Source organism: Marmota monax, unplaced genomic scaffold (genome assembly GCF_021218885.2).
Source record: "Marmota monax isolate L192 unplaced genomic scaffold, Marmota_monax_Labrador192_F-V1.1 WCK01_AAM20220418_F8-fsc00053, whole genome shotgun sequence".
NCBI classification, from domain to species: domain Eukaryota; kingdom Metazoa; phylum Chordata; class Mammalia; order Rodentia; family Sciuridae; genus Marmota; species Marmota monax.
In genome coordinates, this window is record NW_026693153.1 from 7,657,706 (window position 1) to 7,678,118 (window position 20,413).

Sequence of the window (20,413 nt, forward strand, 5' to 3'; positions counted from 1 at the left end):
CCTCTTCCAGAGTCATACTCTCTTCCTAGGCAATCTCATCCATATTCACAGCTTAAATATCATCTACAAGTCATTACCCAACTTACTTCTCAGCCTAGACATATATTCTGAGCTCCAGATCTATTTTTACAATAACCTGCATGACATCTCCACTTGGATAAATCACAGCATCTCAGACCAAACATGTCCCAAACTGAACTTGGGATCTCCTGCTCCCCACCTAAGGCTAGGCTCTTTTCCAAAAGTTCTCACCTCAGGAAACAGCACTGTGTTCAGAAAACTGAAATTCATCAATGACAATCTCCTATTCTGCAATGCCACCAATTCAGAGACCCAACAACTACTGTCAATCTGTATATATATCTGTCTTGGATCCATCCTCTTCTCCATTGATCATCAATCACCTGAAAAATGGCACTAACATTCTCATTGGTTTTCTGCTTGTTCTCATCTAATCTACTGTGTCATAAGTCACAACAACTGGAATAATTTAAACTCCATATGGTCACACTTTTACCCCATAAAAGTGTCTTTTAGTCAAGCATGGTGGTGCATGCCTTTAGTACCAGCTATTTGGGAGGCTGAAGCTAAAGCAGGAGGATAACTTAAGCCAGTGATTTAAGAGACCAGCCTAGGCAACACAGCAACCCCATCTTAAAAACAAGAAGATCAAAATCCTTCCCATTTCCCATAAGGTTTGTATAAACTGGCTCCACTATCTCTGTATCTTTCCATTTCCCTCTTATTGACTGGGCTCCAGTCTAGATCATCATCTTCACTTGGTTCCTTTTTTTGTCCCAAGTTCCTTCCTTACTTTGGGTCTCTGAACAGGTTCTCCTTCAGCCTGTGAGGCTCTTATCCTTTCTGTTTGGTTAACTCCCACCCACTCTTTGAGTCACAATTTCACTATTTTACAGAATTGTTTTCCCTGCCCTTTTGACTCAGATTCCACCCATGTTTCCTCCTATTCTTGATACTACATTTGAAATACTCAAAGTTTTATTTTATTTTATTTTTTGTACTAGGGATTGACCCCAGGGGCACTTAACCACTGAGCCACATCCCAACCCCTTTATTTTTTATTTCGAGAGAGGGTCTCTCTAAGTTGCTTGAGGCTGTCTTTGAACTTGTGAGATCCTCCTTCCTCAGTCTCCCCAGTCACTGAGATTATAGGTTTGCACCATATAAGTTCAATGAGGGCGAAAACCATGTCTATTCTGTAAAAAACTGTATTCACTGTGCCTAGCATAATGCCTAACTCATGGAAAATGTCCAATCAATATTTGTTAAATAAATACATGAGGCAAAAAATCTGCTCAAGGTGACAGGATTGGAACACAAATCTAAGAAAGTTTTATTCAAAAACACATCTTCCAGAGCAGAATAGTTCTTTATGAATTCAACATATTCAATCAGCTTCACACATGTATATATTTCCCAAGTCTCAAAGTGCTTTCTAACTTGGATGAATGGACGAATAGATGAATGGATTGTTAGATAATTGAAAGGAATGGAGTCTGGGAGTACAGTGAGATTGGGGAGGAATCTGTCTCCTACAACATATTCGACATGACCAACATCTACTGGCCCACACTAGTAAGCAAATAGGGAAATGAGAATGTGGATGGGAGAAGAGTTCTAAGAGACTGTTGTGCTGCTAAATTCCTAAACAAAATGAGATTCAAGAAACAAGGAAACATATCTTTAATGTAGCTGAAAAGAACAAATGTGGCAAGATTTTGGAAAGATGAAACAATCTTTCAAAGGGAAGAAAACTTACTGGTCATGGTTTTCTGCATACATCTCCCCTCTTTTCCTTCCATGTTTGTTGGGGGTGAATGTGCTGGGCAGGTAAGGTCCACCTTATAGGGGAAATGATAGATTATTGGAAAGATCTGAAATAAGTTTCTCTGAGCTATGAGGATTGGGGAGTAATTATTTTCAGTGTGACATCCAGGATGCTTGCTTGCTTCCATCATGACAATTCTAAAAGAATTCTCTTGGGCTGGGGATGTGGCTCAAGCGGCAGCGTGCTCGCCTGGCATGCGTGCGGCCCAGTTCAATCCTCAGCACTACATACAAAAACAAAGATGTTATGTCCGCCAAAAAATAAATAAATAAAAATTCTCTCTCTCTCTTTAAAAAAAAAAAAAAGAATTCTCTGCTGGGTGGTCTGCTGCTGACCCTCAGATAGAGGGGTGCAGATATACACACAGCAGGGTTTGACCAACACAGGTTATAACAGCACAGTCTCTATCTTTGTTCTGTTCCTATATTTAAGTTTTTTTTTTTTTTTTTTTTTTGCTATGAAAGTGCAAAACTTCACACTTTCCATGATGGATGTAGACTTGTTACATTTGCCCTAGTTGTCAAGATCTGGGAATTTCGGCTCTCCCCCTCTTCTTCAATCCATTTCTTTTCTTGAACTGCCCTAGCTTTTCACAAGAAACACTCACTTATTAGGGACTTTAAATTTATTTCTCATGTTGCAATTTCTGTGTGGATGAAATAGAAATAGCAATTGGATTATCAGTTGTTTGGCAAAGTAATAAAAACCAGTTCTCTATTTCTCCCTCAAGTTTTCCATTAAAGGTAGTAAAAATCTTCAGTAATTCAGTATCATTCAACATGGTTGGAATTGTTCTGATTAATTATGTATTATATGGCCTGAACCATACATGAATTACCAATGAAAATAAAATAAACTAAGTAGTAAGCTGAAACACAACCTGAACATATCTCTTGTTCTCTCTCTTGTGAAAAGGCTAGAACCCAGGTCTCAAAGACGTGAGGGAAGTGCTCTATCAATGGTCCATCTCCCCAGTCCCAACATCTTCTTTCTTTGAAGAGTCAGAAGGTGCAGAAGGATCTTGTAGCACTCTGAGTTAGTTTTGAACATTTTATTGCATGATGGTGCTTACTGACTAGCTAATGAAGAATCATGTAACACTGACTGGTCACAGAGCCTATTGTATTTGATACTGGCTGAGTTTCTTATGAGAATACAAAAAAAAAAAAAGTCACTTTGAGTTTGATGTTAAGTTCTGTGATTGCATAATTCTGTTTACTAGAGGAATGTTAGGAGTTTTTGGGATTTTTCTGATTTCAGTGGCTAGATTTTTTCCTCTAGTATCATAATTTTTGACCTTTTTGACTTCTTTAATATGTAATAACTATATTTAAAGACAAAATTCTGGCATTTATATTAATCTGATATTGAGAGGGACCAAGATCCTGGCCTCATGGCAAAAAAAAAAAAAAAAAAAAGGAAGTGGAAGTAGATCTACTATGAATGAAGAGGAAGTGACAGGGCCCACACCACAGATGACAGAGAGAAAGGAAAGGCTGTTCTTCCTGTTGCTGAGTAGCAGGCTCTGTTTGCATTGAGTATCTTTTAGCTATCATTGTTTGTTTGTTTTTTTCCAGGTTCTGGGGATGAAATCCAGGGCCTGTGCATGCTAGGCAAATGTTCTATCACTGAGCTACACCCCCAGCCCTTTATTTTGATTTTGAGACAGGGTCTTGCTAAATTGTTCAGGCTGGCCTTGAACTTGCAGTACTGCTCCCTCAGTCTCCCAAGTAGCTGAGATTACAGGCCTGTGTCACTGTGTCTGGCATTACTAAATTATAGTTAGGGTCAGCATATGATATACTTTCATCTTGAAAGGGGAAAAAATGTTGACAGAAATCAAGCTACAAAGTAAGTTTTATTTCCTCTAAATTTTACACTTTAAAATGTCCCCAGTAGGTCTAAAACCATATTATATATTCAAAAAATACTACCCTCCCCAATCCATAGCTGGGCTGGGGACACTCATCTCCCCTTTTAAAACCAAATATACACAACTAATTCTATTTTCTTGGTAAGGCAATTGTTGATTAATGAATCATCTTTCCTGTAATTTTTATTTTTTGTAGTCTTAGTTTGGCTAGGTTCCCTGGCATTCCTGTGGAGGTATGTAATGGAAAATTTGACCTCACACTTTTTGCTTTTTTGTAACATCACAAAACACTGATATAACAGGGCTACAAAAAAGTAGCTTGGAGATGAAGGGATGCACAGAAAGAAAAAGCTTAAGTGTGGAAAGGAACAAAGATACCCTAAATCATCTGTAAAGTAAATATTTAGCTTCACAGACATGAAGTTACATTTATCTTCAAGAACAGCTCATTTGTTACAGCTTAAGATGTCATAGCATTTCCATCGAAAATCTACTTTTCTAAAGATTGTAAACCAGCCATAAAAAGCCACTCTAAAAACTAACTTGGAACAGAGGCAGTCCATTTTGTAGATCTCATAACTTGTTTCAAAATGGTGAGTTGGGGTGGGGCAGGCAGCAGAAAGGTGTCAGGAAGTGATTTCTTACATTTAGCTATATCTGAACTGAAACAAAACTTTGGCAATCACCCTTCTGTGATCACGTCCAACTGTCTAAGGAAAATGTAACACGTCAAAACACAATCAACTTTGGTAACTGTGAAGCTTGGGACCTGGCAGTAGAGACATGTTTTAGGACAGGCCTTTCAGCAAAAAAGTCACAGTGGAATGAACAAAATCAGTTATGAAAACTGTCTTTTCTTTTTGAAATGAGACTATATTTGCTTCCCTAAAGTAAAGAAATCATTTCTTTAAATGCATAATCCAGACTTGAAGGGACATCTACCCAGCTACTGACTCAGCTTCTCAGTGGCCTAATGAGAAATATCTATTTAGTTGTAATGCGTGGAGTCCCACACTGCTCCCAGCACCAACCTTTCAAAACACCATAGCCCCCTGGTATAGGACATCCTAGTCAGCCCATAAAAGACATCCAAATGAGGTGTTCCCTGGCAAAAACACTGGCTTATGTGTGTACTGCCAACCCAGGCAGGACCCATGGCTGTCAGAATGCATATGTAAGGGAGTGTTCAGTTTATTAATCATCTAAATGTACTGAAAAAAGCAAAGGGGAAAGAGCAGATACAGAGAAGTCTGTATAAATCACTTTTTACTTAATTACCCAGGCTGCTGGAAAAACATGTAGATGTTTCTTGATGCTACATAAACTGTTTCCAAAATAACTATCACATCTGAGTACTCTTCCATATTAAAGTAGAATGTAATTAACTGGAACTAAACAAATGATTCTCAGGGGAAAGAGCTTTAATATACTGTTTACATAGACTGGATAAACAGTGTTTATTTGAATAATTTATGATTTTTTTTTTAAAAAGAGAATAAATGTGAGAACCATGAGATATGCAAATAAACCACAGATGATGACAGATGATTATTTTGTTTTAGAGACTATGTTACATTGTTACTTCTCACTGGCTTTGGTGGAGACAGGTAGAACAACGGAACATGGGCGTGATTCTGTTTATCCAACTGAAAGAAGCAGGTAGACTGATAAAGCTGTTCACTACAGACAGAACAACCAGGGGGGAAAAATTGCCAAGTGCTATTTGATATCCCATTTAAAGAAAACAGTGAGATCTTAGCTGAAAAATGACTTGGTGATATGTAAAAATATCATCTCTAGGGAGGATATGCTTTTAGATTCTATTGGGTTCCAAAAAATTTCGTAGGTTTCCTTTGATTTCTGGCCTTCCCGAGATACTCTCAGTAGTCTACATATTATAAGAATCTTACACTACCAGGTTTTATTCTTCTACTTTCCATAAGGCATTAAACCCAATTAATATTGTGGTAGAACTCAGCTAAAAACAGATTTATGCTTTTGAGCTCTTCAATATTTCTATAGTAGGTAAATGGTGCATTCATTAATAGGCTAAACCCAGTGACAGAGGACACTTAAAAAAAGTTGATGAGTTTTTTGAGGCCAAGTTAATAAGTAAACTGCACTTAACTGAATTAGATAAAATGCATAATGTTTTCATCATTACAGTGAAAATAACAGTGTCTATGTGTCTCATGAACTATGACAGCAATTTCCATAGCAATAAAAACACTTTCTTATTCTTTTCTATAAGCATTATGTTTAGGAGTTTTCAACAGCTATTTGTGCTGAAATTAATGAACTTGTCTCCTAACACCAAATTCTCATTTATTTAGGCAAGCAATTTTGTGTGTATATTTTCAGAGATATTTTATACATATGTAGGCAAATATATGTATTAATTTTTCCCTTTTATATTTATATTAAAATTGTAACATACAATATAGACAATATACTGCACAGTTTGGATGTTGTAATATGCCTGGGAGATCTTTTCATATCAACACATAAGGAGCTTTACAGTTTGTTTATAGAACCGTAGTATTCCATAGTGGATATATCCTATTTAAGTGGTCCCTATGAATGTACATTTGGGTTATTTCTAATCTTTTGCTATTAAAAATAATGTCTGATAATTTGAAAATTAAGCCAGTTAATAACAAACTACATCTGACTGACTACGTTAGCCTGTTCCATTTCTTAACTCCAAACTCTGTGAACATAAAAATAGAAAGGAAAAAAAAAAAAAAGAGGCAAAACTGCAACTTGGCTAATCAGCTTTTGGATAATTGAATATCTTATCCTTCCTTGTCATTAATGTCATTATCCTTCCTTGTCAAAATTTTTTTGAATAAGCTCAAAATAATGGACTTATTTCTTCATTACTCTTTTTATTCCTATAAAGTTACATTTTAATGAGAGAAAAGAGATAAAAAGGAAAGCCTAAGAGATTTAAAGCCAGTTGAGTGGTAGGAATAGAATTCCTAAAACTAGCTTTACATAGCTGAAAAGCTACTCAAGTGAGAAACTGTGAAAAACAAATCTGAGTAGAACCTCAGTTCTTCAAATCCTAATCTGTGTGGCTGTTTATGAGGCTGGTGGTTGCTTAAGTATGCATAAGGAAGGACCTGAGTTCAATCCCTAGAACGAGAGGGGGTGGGGAAAGGAAGGAAAAGACCAAGGCAAATCTTAATATATATTTTGGGACAAGTTATCATCACCATTGTTTTCTTCAAAAAATACTTAAGCACACACTTATACACAAGCCGGATGGATACAAAACTGTTACTAGTGGTAGAGATAAAACAAATGAAAGTGTGCCTCATTAGTTTACATGGGGGTGTGGGAAACTGTTTATATGTCTATCATATATATTTATCAATTTTATAATTTGAACATGTACATTGTTAAAAGGATTTCTATAGCTACTTTGTAAGAGGAAATGGTATATTTCTCAGTTTAACTTAGGGTATGATTTTCAAATTTCTATGCTAAATTAGTTTTATTTGTTTGTTTATTTTGGAGTACTGAAGATTGAATTCAGGAATGCTTTACCAGTGAGCTACATCCTCAGTCCTTTTGATTTTTTTATTTTGAGACACGGGTCTTGTTAAGTTGCTGAAGGTTTTCCTAAGTTGCTAAAGTTGGCCTCAAAACTGTGATCTTCCTGCCTCAGCCTCCCAAGTTTCCGGGATTTAAGGGGGCACCAACACACCTGGCATGAATTGGTTTTATTAAAATAAAGATAACTATTTTGTGTTTTAATCTTTGATAAAAACAACCATTTACCCGTTTGAATATGTCCCTGGGAGTTCGTGTGTTGGAAAATTAGACCCAATAACCAGGGCTGAGGTGGTAGAACCTTTCAGAGGTGATTAGGTGTTAAGAGGGATTAATAGGCTTGTCTAATGTTTATTTGCTATTAAATTAATTATGCATTTGGGGAATAAATGCCAAAGAAGTGATGTGCTTTCTCAGTAAATAACATCTCATAGCACACAACACCAGCTTGTTCTATTGTTGGTAATGGTAACATGAACTATTTGGTGAAGGTACTACTACCAGGTTCCTCAATTCTAAAGCTACTTTTCCCCATAGTTATTGATAAGTAATATGTGGAGAGATTCTTTGATATATGTAAATATCCCTTTTTCACTACTCTTTCTTTACTATTTTTGGTATTTATTGATACTTCTTGTCTGAATCATATAACTATGATGGCTGCAAAATGGTGATTTTCTGCTGAGTGCTGTGGCTCATGCCTATAATCCCAGCAGCTCAGGAGGTTGAGGCAGGAGGATTGTGAGTTCAAAGCCAGCCAACGGGAAGGTGCTAGCAACTCAGTGAGACCTTGTCTATTGATTATCACAATGAACTCATTCATGGATTCTTATTTTATTCAATAAGTTACATTTTATTATTGTAATTAGTTATTTTGCTGCTCAAGTTATTCCAGATTTGGCCAGTGGGAGTCATTTCTAGGTGGCTCCTGGGTTTTCTGGACATATCCCTATCATTCTTTAAGATTTCCTAACATCCTGGTATGAAAGACATCCCAGGTTCATCTTGTTTGTCCCTCATTGGCCCTGGGGTCAGCCTTTTCTCTAACATGCCCTGATTCCCTTTAGTGGGGAATAAGATTTAGGAGCCAAGATCTAGATGTTGAAAGGGCTCAAGGCTATAGAATGTCCCTGCTTCTAGGCCCTTTCAGCAGAAAGAGCTAAGAAACTTTTCATTCTTTAAAAAGGTCTTCATAAAATTGCATTTATGGACTCATACTACTAAACATTATCACAACAGATGGATCTGATAAGATGCCTGGAAACAAGGATTATAATTCATTTATCTTTTTATTCTCAAAGCCCCCCAAAGTTCAAATCACATAATGAACAATACATAGAAATTATATGCTTGGGATTTGATTCCAAAGGATCTAGGGTGAGGGAAAGGAGTACAGATATAATAAAGGTGGCTGTGAAGCGGTGACAGCTATAAGTGCTGGTGGACATATAGGCTTTTTTTCTCTCTAAAGTTGAAAGTTTCCATAATAACAAAATAATTTAAAGGCAATCAAGAACTACTCTCTTACCTTAATGACAAAAGTTTTTGACTTTATTATGGTTTAGTTTATTGGTTTGGTGGTGTGAAAAAACATCAAAGAATTTGGATTATTAGGAAACAGAGGGCAGTATAAGGTTCCTGTTACCACCTTTCTTTTTAAAATAACTTAAGAAAAAAGAAATGCTTATAGAATGCTCATTCACCTATGAATTTAATTTTTCAATACTTTTTATTTCATGTACTTGGAAATGTTCACAGCCTTCACCATCAAACCATTAGTCTAATTAATTAGCCCAGAAAGCACAAACTTGAAACACAATTTGGAAAATAATTTTGAATACACACATATCTATGATATCAGATCAACCCCTAAAAAGATAAAATACAATGAACAGGTCTTTAAGCTATCTGGAGGAAGTCCCACCATTTTTCAATTTTATGAAGATGGCTTTTCCTTCAAATCCCAAGACATTTTATCATATTTAAATTAAAATATTAAAGCAGAAAATTAGAAAACTGCAGAACTTGAGATAGCCTACTCTGTGAAAAAGAACACGTTAAGGAAATACATTTATATGTGTATGCCACTCACTGATGAAAGTGGACATTCTCCTGACTCTGCACCTTTAATGAAAGCCTTGGCTTATGAAGCATGCCCCTCTTCCCTTATGAAAACTGACGCTGATGTTCTTTATCAACATTATTTCTAGAAAGTCCATTTTGAATTATGAGGGTTTTTCCATCATAAATCTACTATTTAGCTCACTGCTGTACCTAAATAGTAGACATTTTCTGTCAAATTTTAAAAATATGTGTCTGCTGAGTTTTACTGATAAGGAAACAAGCTTAAGTGACCAAAAGCAATCAATTCAGATGGCAAGTGAGGCCCCAAATAATTTCCTTTAGTATTCAGGCAACAGAAACAATCTTTCAGGGTTATTGGAACTAAACTACTACCTTTTACCCAACGTTGATTCAAAGGTACATTCCTTACTAAAGCCAGTGTGAAAATGCTAGTGAATTCTTTCCATTACATCTGGGCATAGTAAGAATGCCAACAATCTGCAGCCTGCACATTGTAAATAAATACAGACTAAGTAACTTCTTACTGATGCCATGAGTGTACATTTTCTCCAGTCAATAAGTGTGCATTACACATATCTGTCTCCTGGCTGCAGCTATCCCCTTCTCCCCGCCCCACCTTCCAGAGTTCCTGAATACATTTTTGGGACAGTCTAAAAAAACCAACATTGTGATACATACAGATCAGAAAATTATCTCTTGATGGGGTCTTATGTCTACAGTCATCAGCATCCAATCTTGCCAATTTCAGTGGATGATGATGAAAATTTACTTTTTTCCTTAACTGTATTAGTGGGTCATTAATCTAACTAAAATAAAGCATGGTGAGGCGAATAATAGTAACTATGTTTCTTCAATCAAACATCCATACTGTGAGTCTGGTTGTGGTTTTAAAGAAATCTGGATTAAATAATATGCTTCACATATAAAAAGGCTGGCTAAAAGCTGGATTTTGTTACTACTCACAAAAAACAGTCACTTTTGTACTATGTATTCACATTTAGAAAAAAATGAAATTGTTTCCTCTGAGACAGGTATATTGGAAACTTAGCCTTTTAATCCTAAAAATAATTCATAGAATAAAATTTAGAGAAATAAAACTGGGCTCATTCACCTTCTATTCCCATATGTTAGTTTTATTGTTTGTTGGTTTGTTTTTTTGATTCAATTCTGGTCTGTCAAAGAGGCGTTTTATTAAATTCATTAAGCTCTCCAATTTTCCTCCTATTTTAAAGCTCCCATCTTAATGTTGGCTTTCCAGGTTACTGGGTAAGAATTTGGGATACGGCAGTTGAGAGTCATTTAAAATGTCTTCATATAAGCAAGTTAACACGGAGTCCAAGTTAAGGAATCCTTGTCTTGCAGACAGTGTTTGCTGTGGAAGTTTTACAATGTTACAAACATTAGTCATGACCTTCAAGAAGATAACAGCAAACTCCAGGAACTGTGATTTTCACAGGAGATCTGGGAATGAGGGTTTCAATGGAAACTTTCCAGAGCTGCAGCTGCCGAGCTTGTGGTTTTCTCATTGGCTGCCACTTGATAGAGGTAAGGCGGGAGGAAGGATTCTTTGAGGGCAAGTTCAGACAGTGAATAGTTCAAGGCTGCAACATGCCTACAAACTGCAAGCGGTGAATGGACACACAAACCACAAATGTTAAAGGGCACACTTGGTTTTATGATGTTTTTCAAGGTTTTGAGGGTCTGAAATCATTCTTTTATGGTACCATGCTTACAGAGAGTAAAATTAACATCTATAAAATAATGCTATCCTATAGTTGAGAATAGTTTTTCCAAACTGGTTTTTGTTTGTTTTTTTGGCCACTATTTCTCATCAATGGCAATAGTGCAGTGGGAACAACATACATTTTCAGGTCAAGGGGCCATGAATCTGCATTTGGCCCTTTGCTACTTTGTGTTACCGGATCTTGGTTTCGTCTTCCACAGGAGAGTAAGATCCATCTTGTAGTTTTCATTGTAAGCAATAAACAAGAAAACATATGTTAGGTGGCAGCAGATATTAACTGCTCAAAAAATGGTTAATTTTGATAATTGTCATTATTATTAATGTTCTTGTTATAAATAACTGTACTACCATTTATGTAATCATTATGGGTGAGCTGACCTACAAAGCAACAAAAGGTGTACTGATTTACTGCCTGTAAATTATTCATACTATTTTTTCCCATATATATTTACTGGTGCATTATAATTATACAAAGTGCTGGGATTCATTGTTACCTATTCATACATGCACACAATATAACAATGCATACTATTTTTATAAGTGTTCCTTTATGGTTTTAAGTTTCCTGGTTCTTTTTAATTTAAAACATATCAATATAGCCTTTATGCCATTAATTCTGTATGGCAGAAGACATTTTCCATGAGAGCTTTGCAGTGTTATGAAGTAGTTTCTGCTGCTTCCTCCTTGCCTCAGACAGACTTCACAATGATTCACTGATATTGAAAATCACCAGCTGCCATTCCTAATAAAATGTTCTATTGGCCCTGCATATCTTATGACAGGCTCTGTGTCATATGTCCTCTTCTTGCTTCTTCTTTAAGGACAGCTAAAACCTGTCTTTCACAAATCTGAAGAGGGTTAAATCTAAATAACTGATCTGAAATTTGACTGAGTACAAACCAAGATTATCTAAAATAGAATTAAGGTTAAGTAGGCAATCATCTACTCTCCCTGAACATGCACCTGTACCAGAAATTCCTCCTATCACACTTAAAACATCCAGGTATCATGTTTTGTCTTTATGTGTCTTAACACCTATAGTCTTCCTCACATTTCATTATTTATTCCCCTAGGGGAGGGGTTAGCAAACTGTCCAGCAGGCCAAATCTGCTCTGCAGTTTGTTCGTGTACAGTGTGTAAGAATGACTTTTACATTTTTACATTTTCAATATTTTGAAAATATTAGAAAAAATTTCATGACTTGTGAAAAAATGGAATTAAAATTCCCATGTCTATACATAAAGTTTTATTGGACCATAGCCAGGCTCATTCATTTAGCCTTTGTGAATGTTACAATGGCTGCTATGATGATAGAGTTGAGTAGTTGCTACAGAGATCATATGGCTGGCAAAGTCTTAAATATTTACTCTCTGACCCTTTGGAGAGAAAGTTTGTTGACATTGCCCTAGAAGGTTTTTCTCTTGGAAGAAGTGACGTAAGTACATGTAAGATATACTGTTTGCCCTACTCGTTGCCTTTCTGTCCCAGACCCTTAGCTTTAGAAAGGAAATAGGCCTAGCCTGATGTTTCCTTGGCAGTGGAATGGGATAGTAAGAGAAGTGACAGAGGAGCTAAGAGGTATGGGTCTTGGGTCTTGTTTTGATCTTAAGTTTTTATAATGACTCTGAACAATTAAGTAATTCTTTAGACCTATAACATGACTTCTCCCAATTTGGGCTCTTAATCTCTTTTAAATTTGCATAAAGGAATCTTGCATTCACTTACTGGACCACCATGATGATATGTGAAATCCAACTACCATCTCTTCTCTTACCCACCACCCAAATCACTCCAAGGATTTGTGGAAGCAAGGGGATAGGGAATTTTGGAGTCTTTCCAATGAATGGATGGATGGATGGATGAAAATTTCAAATCTATTACTTTAAATTTACAAAGATGGACCCTATAATGTGATTGCATAACTACTGTGATGAATAATTCATTCTGGACTCTACTGGAGATTGGCAAATGAAACTGAAGCACTTGCTTTCTGGAAATTCCCTATTATGAACATGCCATTTCTGTACAGTGAAAAGTTGCTGATGTTTGGGAAAATACCATCTAAGTTATAGTGGAAAAAAGATAAGATCTAAAAGTTGAACAAAAGAATGGAGGCAGGATATACAGAGATCATTTTATATTCAGAAGAGAGTAACAAATGTTTATATGTGAATACATTTTGAATCGGACTTCTTATCTCATGGATTTTATATTGTAATTTGAGTCGGTACATTTTCAACTTAACCCAAGATTAGCTATATAGTTGCTCAGTAAAGAAAACAGCTTTAAAAATCATTTACACCTTAATGAGTTTCAAATTAACCAAGCTCCTACCATACCAAGTCCTTGCTGATGGAAAGGAAAGCTGACTGACTTCATTATCACAAATCTTCCTTTTGCTAACTGTATATCAATTTGTATTTGTAGAAGAAAAGCTATTAGATATTGGTCTAATGTAGAAGGTTTTATTAGCTAAGTCCAGTGATTACTCATCATTCCCAGGTTGTAGGCAGAGCCTGAAGTTTGGGCCTGTTGTTTTGGTAATACTGTATTACTAGGAAACTTAGTAAACAAGTGCTCAGTGGGAAAGAAGGTTCTGAGAAAAGACTACAATAGATGACACGTGCATGAATGAGAATGTACAAAAATTTTTCTAAGTGGGGGCAAAAATAATTACTCTGTCTCAAATATAATGAAAATTATCCAAATTCATTAAAATTAGAGTTGGAAGCCAGGTGTGGTGGTACACATCTATAATTCTAGATACTCTGAAGGCTGAGGCAGGAGGAACACGAGTTTGAGGTCAGTTAGCCTTGGAGCTGAACAAGACCCTGTCTTAAAAGGACTGGGGATATAGCTCTGTAGTAAAGCACCCCTGGGTTTGAGCTCCAGTACTGGGGGAAAAATTTAGAGTTGGGAGGCTTTTAAGAAATATTGGGTCCAAGTTTCCTTCATGGAAAATTGACATGTACTTCAGGTAGTGATTGTATAGTCTTTGTCTTGTGCTGCTATAACAGAATTTCACAGATTAGGGAATTTATAAGCAATAGAAAATTATTTCTCATGGTTCTGTAGGCTGAGAAACCCAATATCAAGGTGCTAGTATCTGGCAAGGGCCTCCTTACTGTATTCTCCCATAGTGGAAGGTAGAAGGGTAAGAGAACATGGGAATGGGGAAGGGTAGGAAGGGGACCAAACTCATCCTTTTACCAGGGACTCACTGCTATAAAATAGCATGTGTCAACTTAGGAAGGCAGAGCCTTCATGACCTAATACTTCTTAAAGGTCACACCTCTCAACAGTGCTGCACTAGGGATTAAGTTTCCAACACATGAACTGTGTGGGGAAAATGCAAACCACAGCCCCCCAGCTTGGGCCCAATCCCTCACTTCTGGTAGCAGGGAGACCCTTTTCTCATCAAGCCATATTTTTTTCATTTTGGCCCAACTTCAATAAACAATAAGAGAAAAAAACGCCCAAGAAGAGTAGTCAAAAAAAGCTTGAGCTAGAAAAGAGGAATTACAAGTTGCATTTTCAGTCCTACCAGTAACTCTAGTTGTGTAACTCAGAGTAAGTCCTTGGTGCTCTCTGGGCCTCAGTTTTCTTTGTGTAAAACTGGTCTCTGGTCCTTTCCTGTCCTGTTTTTCTCTATTTCTCTATTTTCATTCCACACTACAGAAATGAAAAGCAGTTGTGAGAAAGCTACAAAGAGCTATGAAGTTTTTCTTCTTCTAGTTCTCACTTATGTCACACCTGGCTTCTCCTGAATGTGTCAAGGTTTTATAAACGTCATCCTAACACTTGGCCTTTATCTCAGCTTTCCACATCACCTCAGCTTGATTGTGCTTTATATATTGAATGATCCTATGACTCAGAATCTGCCCTCTGTTACTAGATAGCCTACTGACAGGGTAAGCCACAAAAGCCCTCTAAAATCGGTGTTCATCTTACAGAATTTTGAAGTTAAGGAAAAAAAGAAAAAACATGAGAATGTTTTACTGTCCTCATATACTAAGCAAAGTCTGTTCTACCACCCATGGAATGTGAGTAAACTGCTTAGTATTGATTCATTTTTTATAATTAGAACACAGATGCTGAAATAAACCTTGAACTCAAGGAAAAGCTATGTCTTTTATAGACTCAAATTAAGCACATTTGGTATAGTCTATGAATAAACAGACTATTTTTAGAAGCAAACATTACACATTTTATTGTGATAGTGACTTGGCAAAGGTTGCAAATGCAATAGCAAAATGATTAACTATTTAGCATTTTACTTATGTAACTATAGTGAGTACAATTTTAAAAAATTGAATGTGCCTGCAAGATCTTATTTTATAGAGTAAACATCATGACTAATATCAATAGTGTTATGTAACTAAAATAAAGCTTATTTTATGTTCAAAGAAATACACTTGTTTTTAAGGTATTTAAAAATTAATTTTAATATTTTACTTTTAAATGTGAAAATAAAACATTTTCCAGCCAAATAAGTCCAAAAATATTTTTTAAGCCAAAAGAATTGTTGTTTAGGAGCTAAAATAACTGCTAACAATTGACTGACTTGCTTATAAAATATCATGAGTGTATCAGTCAGCTCATTGCTGTAACCAAAATACCTGACATAAACAAAGGAAGGAAATTTATTTTGGCTCATGGTTTCAGAGGTTTTTGCTTATGATCACCTGTCCTCATTACTTAGGGCTTGAGGTGAGGCAGAACATCATGGCAGAAGAGCATGGTGAAAGAAAACTGCTCAGCTTAGGGCAGCCAGGAAGTCGGGTGGGTGGGTTAGGGGAAAGGGCCAGGGACAAGTACAGTCCTCAAAGGCATGTCTACAGTTACCTATTTCCCCAACCATGCCCCACCTGCCTATAGTTTGTACCACCTCCTGCTAGTCCATTTAGCTATCAGCAGATTAATACCCTGTTTAGGAAGAGCCCTCAAGATCCAATCTCTCCTTTAAAGCCCCACCTCTGAATATGCTACATTGGGGAATCAAGCCTCTATCACAAAAGTTTTTTTTGGGGGGAACATTCAAGATCTAAACCATAATAATGAGGATATATTTATGTTACATTTTGGTAAGAAGGTATCTTTAAAACAATCATCACTGTAAATAATTCACCTTAAGAATTTTGAGTCTATTATAGCTGTTGTCACAGCTTATCAGAATCAATTCTTGAGAATTAAGAACTGACACTCAAGTTATCATTATGCTATTATCATTGACAAGAATCTAGAGATTTATTTTTTAACTAGATAAATTACCATAAATTCTTCATCATTAGAAATGAATTCTATTGTATCATTGTATCTTTTATCTTTGTTCTATAATTCAAAACTACTTATTGTTTCCTGGGTACATAGTATTTTAAAAAATCAAACATTCAGTAAGACTTTCTGTGATTATTAATAAAATATATTACTTCAGTCTTTGCTAAGACCTATTCTACAATATTAATGAAATTCTACTCTATTCATTAGAATGAACATTATATTTACAATGAGTAACAGAAAAACATCTTAACCCAAAGCCCAAATAGCTACCACCTCTTACCTGGGATATAAAAATAACCTCTTAAATGCTTATCTTGAATAACTAAATGAATTGCTGGATGAGGAGTGAATGAAGTCAAGTGTAGTGGCTAAGAGCAAGGCTGAAAATGATGGCCTGGGTTTATACAGTTTAGTCTTGTGACTTTAGCCAAATTACTTCAGTGTGTCTCAGTTTCCCTACCTGCAAAATGGGGATAATATCATATAACTTGATATAGTGATTTAGGAATTAACTAAAATAATCAGTATAAAGCACTTGGCATTCCATCAGGTACTAATGCTCAATAAATGTTAGCTGCTTTAGTTTTGTTATTCTTATTGGCTCTTGAATTTAGAAGTAGCCAATGTTAGATTTAATCAATATGAATGCCACCCCCAATGTTCCAGTACTCAAAAACTCTTTAACAGCTTCCCATTGAACTTAACAGTAACATCCAAACGTCTCACCAGGGCCTTTGAGATTCGGCCCTGCCTCTAACCAATATCCTTTCTAATCACTTTCCCCCTCACTTTCCACTCTAGTTTCACTTTTCTCTTTCAAAACATGAAGGTTCTTTCTGCCTGAGTTCTTTACATAAAGTTTTCCCTCTGCAGTGCTCTTCCTCTTACTCTGTTATAGAAAACAAGCCAAATTTTTCAGATGTGTCCTTCCTTTGGAGATTTAGAAGTCCACTCAGGATGCTTAAATAATTCACATAACATTTTCCATATTTGAAATACCAATACATTGGGAAAAACAATGTTGAGATATAAAACAATAAGTGTCCATTGAAGTTCAGCACAGTGGAAGTGGGATACCATGTGTGCAAGCAGAGTGCAAGAACTCTTCTGTAGTTTCTTGGGATGGGTAGGCATGATGAGACATTCATAAAGTCTGTCCCTGTGTAGCACTCACTCTTCTTTTTTGACCTAAGCCAAAGAGGGATAGGCCAGGTTTGGCCCAAAGCTGAAAAACTGTTTTTAAAGATTAATTCATTTGGCAAACATTTATCGAGCACCTATAATGTAAGAGGCATATTTCTAGGTGCTAAGTATACAGCAATGAACAAATATATAAAATCACACAAAGTCCTTGCCTTTGTGGAATCTACATGCTAATGCAGATGGACAGGTAATAAAGGAAAAAAACGTAGTGCATTATATGAGGATATGTGATAGAAAAACAAAGCAGAGAAGAGAAGAGGAGGAATGTGTGTGTGCAAGCCTCACTAAGATGACATTTGAAGTGGGTGAAAGGGCATGGAAATCCTTGGAAAGAGGGGAGAACAACAGCAAAGGTCATGAGTTGATGTTTGTGTGAACAGGTAGGAGGCCTCCTTGGCTGCAGAGATGAGGTCTGAGAGACTTATGGGACATCTGGGGGGACTTTAGTTTTCAGGCTGAGTGAGGTGGGAAGACTTTGGGGGGTTGTAAGAAGAGGGGCAACATGATCTGATTTATGCTTCAATAAGATCTCTGACTCTAGGGAAGAAAGCATGGAAGCAAGGAGAATACTGAGGAGGCTCCTGCAGTAATCCTGGAATGAGCTGGCAGTACAGTCTCCGTAGTAATGCAGTAAAGATCCGTAGAAGTGATCAGAGTCTGAATATATTTTGAGGGTAGAGCCAACAGGATTTCCTGATGGATTAGATGTGGGTTTTGAAAGGAAGAAAGGAGTCAAGGACAACTCCAAGATTTCTGGCCTGAGCAAGTGGAAGAAAAGAGTTGCCAACATTTAAAATCAGGAGATTTAACTTAATAATCCAGACTTCCAGCTTCTCTCAAAAATACCAGAAGATCTAGTCCACTGCATAACTACATTTTTCATATGACAAAATTGAGCTAGAGCTAAGAAACAGCTGCTCCATGGACACAAAAGACAGTGGCCCTTTGGTTTATTAGAGTACCCCTGCTCCTTCTTGTCTCACATTTGGCCTTCTGGGTGACACACAGCTCTTTGTACCTGCCTGATTACTGCATGCAACTTGAGTTTAGGAACTCTGACCAATGTTCTCTCATATACTCACAGTAGCAAAAATACAACATAAATTTGTCCAGAAGTTTGTCTCAAAAAAGGGAATTTTGACAAAGTATTTAAAAATAGAGCATCTACTATGAATTATCATCCTAGTTTACTTCCATAGCAATTTGAAAGTAACCTGGCGCAAAAGCCCAACCTCACAGTGAAAAGGGAGGGTCCTTGAAGAAACTCCACTTGCACATATTCCAACTTCCTCAAGTCTAAATCCCAAGGCTTAAATCAAAGTTTGTGTCCCTAGTGCCCAGGAGTGAAGTAGATACTGGACCACACTAGGTCCAGTACCACTTGGACTATATACACCTGGGATAAGGAGCTATAAGGCCCAGGTTAGTATCAAGGGACACTAACTCCAGCCCTGTGCAATCACCAACAAGTCTGCTGACTGACAAATTATTTTTGCTCTCTGTACTTTTGTTCCTTATCAACAAAAAACAGAGATGGTCTATGGTAGGACTTTTCAAACTCTAATATGTATATGAATATCCTGCTATAGATGGTTGTTCAGCTTTATTACATATAAATCATTGGCTTAGAATGAAGTACCTGGTAACAGTGTCTTTATGGAAAAACTGATATGTTTTCCTTCAGCAAATAAAATTAATGTGAACCCAAATATCTTGTTTCATTTTGTCTATCAGGAAGCTCAGAGCTAAATGCACTGTTTAATAAGAACAAAGCCATCTTATGTTAAGATATTTGAGTACAATATCTTTTTTCTACCTTCATATTTAAATGGTTTTGATTTTATTTTTAACTGTTCAGTTATAGGAACATTTTTGACTCTGGGCAACATCAAACCCTTCCTGAAAGTGGGTAGGGTAGGAAGGAAGCAATGAAAATAGGGAAGAAGGGCAGTGATTAAAAAAATTCTATCCAAATGGTATGAGGAAAGTTAGCATTTGTGATTTGTAAAACTGATCAAAAATCTTATCATCCTGGTTGAATCCCAAAGCAGCTTTGTCTTAGAGGCCTATGCCCACTAAAAATTGCCTTTACATTGACAAAATCATTAAAAAGTATGGGGCTGTGGATTGGCCAGGAGAACAGGCCATAGACCCAGGAAAAATCTTCGATACAGCCTTTCTCTTTTAAATAACTATGGTCATTTATAGATAGAAAGGACAAATCTCCTGACCTTTGCCAACTCTCCATGATAAAAAAGGACCAATTTTCATATCAGAATTCAAAGAAGATCATATTATTTGATATAGAAGCCCTCCTTATCTGTGAGGCATATGTTCCAAGTTGCTTCATGGATGCTTAAGTGCAGAATATTGAGCCCTACGTATACTATGTTTTTCTTTATACATACATACCTATGGTAAAGTTTAATGAATTAGGTATAGTAAGAGCTTACCAACAATGACTAATAATAAAATAGAAAAATTATAACAATGTAATACAAGCTTTCTAAAATTTGTAAATTTTTCCTGGAATTTTGCATTTAATATCTTTGGACCACGGTTGATTGTGATAACAAATCTGGAAGAGTGAAACCACAGATTAAAGAGACTACTGTAATACCAAAACTATGGGTAAAGCATATATCAAGACAGACAGTCATCAATCAAACTATACCCAGAAGCTTCCAGTACTGAATTACTGAACTACAATTCTGGCCTTATGTGTAACCCAGGAATGAGCCAATATGCTGAACACTGGAGGGTAGGAGGCCATTCTCAAATATGCCCCAGGTACTTTCTCAAACTATTCAGGAATTGTGTT

At 36.4% G+C, this 20,413-nt stretch overlaps 1 protein-coding gene across 5 annotated transcripts in view; it reads right to left on the minus strand.

The window, feature by feature from the left end:
* Positions 1 to 20,413, minus strand: part of Cmss1 (cms1 ribosomal small subunit homolog) — a 327,203-nt gene that overhangs the window by 123,093 nt on the left and 183,697 nt on the right. For 2 of the 5 annotated variants that reach the window (XM_058582905.1, XM_058582906.1), the window contains one exon: positions 1,781 to 1,862. The exons of 2 other annotated variants lie outside the window; for them this stretch is intronic. In XM_058582905.1, coding sequence (XP_058438888.1) covers positions 1,781 to 1,862 — 82 coding nt within the window. Of the gene's footprint in view, positions 1 to 1,780; positions 1,863 to 20,413 lie in introns of those variants that run through there. One more of the 5 variants, XM_058582907.1, reaches the window with a different exon arrangement.